The sequence below is a fragment of the Megascapheus bottae genome, chromosome 4 (genome assembly GCF_031878675.1).
Source record: "Megascapheus bottae isolate mThoBot1 chromosome 4, mThoBot2.hap1, whole genome shotgun sequence".
Classification (NCBI taxonomy): Eukaryota; Metazoa; Chordata; class Mammalia; order Rodentia; family Geomyidae; genus Megascapheus; species Megascapheus bottae.
The window spans coordinates 53,219,681-53,225,732 of record NC_143512.1 but is presented as its reverse complement, the minus strand read 5'-3'; the positions used below and the strand labels follow the sequence as shown (position 1 = coordinate 53,225,732).

Here is a 6,052-nt window from a genome sequence, read left to right as displayed (position 1 = left end):
CTTGTAAACAAGTATATATTTAAAAATAGACATTTACATTTCTTTAAAAATGTTTGTTATTATAAAGGTGGTGTACATAGGGATTACAGTTACATAAGTCAGATAAAGACTACATTTCTTTTTGGACAATGTCACCTGAAGGGGACATTTATATTTCGATGCTATTGAAAAAGGGGGAAAGTAGTCAGTCTGATGTCATGTGGAGACCAGCCACCTTCCAATGTTTCTTAAATTATGAAGAAAAGTCCACTTCTCTCTGGATTGTTCAGGCGTTTGTTAAAATTTTAATTCCCAGGCTCCAGACGTAGCCATTCAGAATCTCTGCCTATAGCTTGGGAATAAGATACTGTTTTTCTTTTCATGATGCTCATCTTTTTCTCCTCTATCTTCAGTGTAATTTAACCTCATGCTAAGTCCAAATGGCTCTTCTGGGGACTAGCTATTTCGATACAGATAGAGAAAGAAAAAAAAAAATATAGGTATAGCCAAAGTATAGTTCTGAGATTTGAAAAGCACGTTATGAACTTGTTTAAGGGGAGAGAGACTGGCTCTAGTTAGAGAAAGGATGGGATAACTTGACACATGTCTCAGTCCCTGACGGAGCTTCTGGGCTCTGATGATGAATGTGTTCCATTCATGTGACTTGCTTTGGGTAAATAGCCCAGTGCCCTATCAGCTCCGCAGCCCCACGGCCGACCGGGCTGTGTGTGCGCACGAATGACGGAGGAAGGGGCCCGGGGGAGGGGCTGCCCGGCACAGCACCCCCGGCTCTTCCGGAGAGACTCCAGCCCTTTCTCTGCAGCTGGGCTAGCGGGCTCCACGCTTCCTCTCCAGAGCAAAGAAGCCATCCATCTAAATCATCCCTTCTCCCTCCTCGTCTCCATTGTGCGGAGCCTTCTCGGTATCATCGCCCAGCCTCCTGCGTGAAGACCTTCACTGACCGGCCAAGGAGCCAATTGCACCTCGAGTTGCAATGGAGCTGTACGGAAAGGTAAGTGGGAGAAGGGAGTCGCTCAAGCGTGCTCACCGAGAAATGCCGTTCTGACCTACGAGTGTGTGTGTGTGTGTGTGTGTGTGTGTGTGTGTGTGTGTGTGTGTGTGTGTGTGTGTGTGTGTGCCCCAGCTCATTTGCGAATCTTCTCGGTGCCTTTAGGCTGATTTTCCTCACGTGCGTGCCATTCCTGGTCATTCCCCCTCGTGTTTGACCACAAAGATCGTTCAAACTACTCCGAGGAAATGTAGAAACTTTCCGGATTCCGGATGGGGAGATGTCAAGGGGACGAGTCCCCAAAGGCTTCGTTTGCATTGAAAATGAGCACAAAGTAATGCAATCCCTAGCCAAGCACTCACCGACTGACTTCCCAAGACGAGAGTTAGCAAAGGGAAATCGCTGAGACGCACTGGGGTCACTTTTTTCGCCCGTGTAGGGCGAGGAAATGGGCTGGGGAGGCTGGGAGAGTTACCAGCCCCGGAGCGACTGAAAGCCGGGGAAGGGAGGCGCCGCGGGCGGGTGGTACTGAAGGAGAGAGCTCTTCTTCGGGCTGGCTGGCTTGCCGGGTAATGTAGTTCAGAGCTCTCCTGTTTGCAAGGGAGCCATGGAGAACAGAACTACAACTCCCAAGAGGCCACGCGGCTCCCGGCCAGTGCGCCTGTGCAACTCCGGGAGAGGACAGCTCCGGGTGCTGATGTTGGAACGGGTTAGCGAACCCCAAGAGAGCCGTGTGTGGAGCGTGGACAGGGCGGGCTGTGCACGCTCGACCAGCCGCCGGCTCATTCCTAGTCAGAGAGGAAGGACGTTTACCTACCATGAGACACGAAGCGCCCATGCAGGTGGGTCTGTGAGGAAAGCCTTGCCTTTCCCCGCGGCTGCTGACCCGAGGGAAGAGGTGGACGGCCCCCTCGCAGCACAGCCGCTCCGCGGATGGGTCCCGGGGAGACTGGGGGTCCTCGACCTCCGCGCGGCCGTGCGGCGGCTGTCTGGACGAGGATTCGCGGGAAGGGGGTCGTGGGTGGTCTTTCCCGGCTCCGTGAGGGAGGTGGGGAGCATCCATGCCACACGGAAAGCTAACAAAGTCGGAGGCGAGCGTCCCGCCCGGCCTCGCGCGTTCCTGACTGCGGGGTTCCCTCGCGTCACAAGGCGGGCGCGTGCGGCAGGGCCGGGCCGGGCCGTGCCGGGCCGGGGGCGGAGCGGCCCTTCGCCGGAGTCGGCCGGTCGGGACCCAGGGAGCTCTGCTTGGTGCAGGACGCACGTAAGGAAAGGGAAGCGGTCTTCCGAGTCCCCGCTTGGGTTAGGGAAACCGCGCTGTCTGCACAAGCTGGTTTGCACACGTCCAGAGACTCCCCTGCCCTCCTCCACCCGCCTGTGGTGCCCATTTATTCTATGTGCGGGTCACCTGTTTTTGTGTTTGTGTTTTATCACGGGTTGGTTTCCTGTAACAAATGCAAAGGACCCGACCCTGCTGAAGCACCTGACCGAAGTTTTGTGTTGAGGTGAAGGCCAGTGCTGTGTCTCCTTCTCGTGAACGATCCATTTAATGCTGAACCCCAGTCTGTGTTCATTAATCGAGCAGAGTGGATCCCATCTCGTAACAAAAAGGCGCTTTATGAATGGAGTTGAGAGGAGACTAGATAGATCACAGCATTTGGAATGCGTCGCCTCTTTCAGAACACCCATCTTACTGCCAAAACCCAACGACATAAATATTTAACAGGCATCTAGGCTCAAAGGTTTTCTATGGTTTCTTAGTGAATCAAGAGTTTTAAACACCTATCTCAATTGGCTTTTATTTTATGGGCTATGCCCCTGACTGAACTATTAAATGATTAAAAAAAGTCTATAGAATGTAATTGTTTGTTGAAGGATTGTATAATAGAAAGCCCTCAAATTACCCTAAGAGTTATTGAAAATTTGATCTCTTTCAGAGGACAGTGATTCATTGTGTGTTTTCTAATACCTGTGATTGTGACTTTGTGGATGGGATGTAAAAAGAACCTGGGAACACAATAAAGGTACAGCTGTTGCATTCAAGACATATTAGCTTCTGATAATTTTTCATTACTGGGGGCAATGCCAAGATCAACTAACTAAGTCAATCACATTTGATTGTAAGTCAACATTGACAATAGACTTCAAAAGTAGGTTAATACATTTCACTATGTATATATCCAAAGATCATGCTGTATACACTAAATTTATACAGAAATAACATTTTCCAAAGTGATAAAAAAATAAAGTCGATTATTAGATTCTAAAGCGAGCACAATGTATGTACAGCAATGTCTGTCAGAATAGATTAGTAAAAAATTAACTACATTGTATATTGATTTTTATTTTTGTAAGTTGGCTTAGAAGATTCAAATGATCATTAAATGTTACCACAACTATGTGAAATTAAAGCTTAAGAAAATACTTGCAATTATCTGTGCCCACTAACTGTGTGGTAAGTACCTTAATGCCCTAATTTAGTCAGAAACTTAATGAAGCATGGATATAAAAATTAGGCACAATGGAATTAATTTGCTTAGATGTAGATTAGTTTTTGTATCTATGATGTCTTATATTTATTAAATTTTTGAATTTAAAAAATCTAAACTCCTAAATGCTATCATGAAGAACATGTATAGTTAAAGAAATTGAAATCTTTTTTAGTATATTTAATGGAAGCACATACATTGGTTCATCTTTTTAAAATATTTTTATTGTAATAAATAAAAGGGTTACATGATATTTGCCAGATAGAAGGTGCATTAATTCACATACATTGATACCCTTTCACATGTCTCGGTTCCCATTACCCTCCCCCCACCCCCCATGTTGGTTTTCCCCCCTTCACATTGGTTCATCTTAACAATGGCTGTTATAGTAACATTTCTCCATTATTATTAGAGCTTTAAGGTGTAGTCTAGGAGGAATAAAAACTAGAGATATGAAAATGCAACAACTAAATAGGTCACATTCTTTTTTGTACTATGGCTGAATTACATCATCAGCTTATGAAAGATGAGTTACGAGTCTTAATTTATAATCCTATTATCAGGAAATTTTTCTGTGTTCAGAAATAGTTCATTTGCTGATTCAAAAATAGCTTTTAACTTATTGCCTGCTAACTAGTTTTATTTATATTTTTAAATCAAAAGAATTCTTTAAAAGACATTATATATTGTCTCTTTAAAAGCCTATAAAAATAGCTGGATGTTCTGTTCAAGGTAGTTGCCTTTAATGTATGAATATCTCCTGCAAAATACTTTTCTCTGAATTCATAGAGAATGAGGAATAATAATTGTTTTTAATAGTGACTGCTAAAATAATACATAACGATAGTCTTGTGTGTCTGTGTTTCTTTTATAATGAAATAACCAGGAATAGCATTTGGTAATTGTTCCAAATAATGAGCTTAGAATTTTAATATAGGAGATGGTCATTTGCATCTGCTCATTCAGTGTTTGCATAAACCATGAGAACCAAATAACAGGCAATAGCAGTGCTCCTAACTTGAGTGCTAAACTTTCGTTGCACTGAAGTTTGATTCAGGGACTTGACCGAACCAGTTTATCTAGTGTCGTGTGTTCACCAAGCATTGTGCTGTGGGTTTGTCTCATTATTCTTGTACATGTGTATGAATGTGTAATCATGTCTCATTATTTTTGTGTATCTGTATACAAGCATACATATATGTATGTAAATATATGTAAATAAAAATAAAAATCTATTTAAAAGTTTCACAGATCACCACTATCCTATTGTGCTGATCCTGGCCACAATCCTCAGATCTCAGCCTCCTGAGTAGCTGGGATTACAAATGTGAGCCACCAGCACCCAGCCTAAAATTATCCTCAAACAAGATATCTTAATGGAGATTATTAAAATTAAATGTTCCCAAAATGAAAGTGTAAAAATTCTACTATATCTAAGTGTCTGAATCTTCCTCACTGAAAGAAAATACATACTCATTATCTTCTTTTTACGAAACAAGCTTGTTTAAACTAAATAATATATTTGAAGACTAATATTTTAAGAAAATAGTTTCCTTTTATTTCTAGATTTGTAGTCTCTTGTATCCTCTGATCTAATGCTTACTCTTCAGTTTTGTTATCACAAGCTTTCAAGGTCACAACACAAAATGCAAAGCCTCTGGCTATTCAGGAAACCTCAAAGGAAAGTGTCTACTCAAAGAATGGAGAAGGCCAAAAAAGATTGTGCAAACATGAGGAAGGAACGTAGACATAGGCCCCAGATGAAGTTGAGGTACAACCATCAGTGATTAACCCATGCTGTACCCCAACCAAACAGAAAAGATTAATGTCTAAGTACTGATGCGTAATTTGGCTATGAAAAGGATATGGCATTCTTGCATTTCCTTATTGTGGATACCTAGCTGTATCCCATTCTAAATCATCAGCTCTCTAAGCCTTGTTTGAAAGGAACCCCTATCACTCATCCTTCACAGAGGCAGGAGAGTTCCTTAGCTAACAGTGGAAAATGAGAAATTCTCTTGTTTATTTGGTGTGTTTTCTCAAATACCAAATAAGCATTTTCTTTACATATAGTTAGCTTTGAGATTTGAATGAATGAACTTTTTAGATATGTAAGTCTATGATTTTTACTACATTTTAAAACGAAACATTTTGTCCTTATATCTTCAAATATTCCCTTCTTTTGCCTTCAGATACTTGAGTCACATGTGTATTAGAGTTCTGCCATTGTTCCAGAAATCACAAAGGTTCTATTCATTTCTCTTTGTTAAATTGTATGATTTCTACTGGTTTGTCTTCCAATTCAGTGAATGTGACTTCTGTTACTTGTTAAACCAATCCTGGGATTCTCCAGTCCAGTTATTGGATTTCTTCTTTTAAGTTCATTATTTGCTTATTTTATGCTAGCAATATTATATGTTGAAATAAAGGTGTAGATGTTAGCTCTTGGGTAAACAGTTGATTATTAAAATAGCTTAATATGACTCATTTATTATATTGTGCAGAAACTAAGAATATAAACAATTAACTGGGCTTCTTTTAGAGTGATATAGAAATATAAGCAACCATTTTAGCACTT

The 6,052-nt window shown here is 41.8% G+C and overlaps 1 protein-coding gene across 3 annotated transcripts in view; it reads left to right on the top strand.

Annotated features, from left to right (window-relative positions):
- The first annotated feature begins 769 nt into the window (after positions 1-769).
- The window catches only part of Rab3c (RAB3C, member RAS oncogene family), a 185,498-nt gene continuing 180,215 nt past the window's right edge, over positions 770-6,052 (top strand). The window contains exon 1 of one of the 3 annotated variants that reach the window (XM_090331916.1): positions 770-991. In XM_090331916.1, coding sequence (XP_090188042.1) covers positions 974-991 — 18 coding nt within the window. In that variant the 5' untranslated portion in view covers positions 770-973. Of the gene's footprint in view, positions 992-1,663; positions 1,831-2,935; positions 3,010-6,052 lie in introns of those variants that run through there. The other 2 variants (XM_090331915.1, XM_090331917.1) reach the window with 2 other exon arrangements.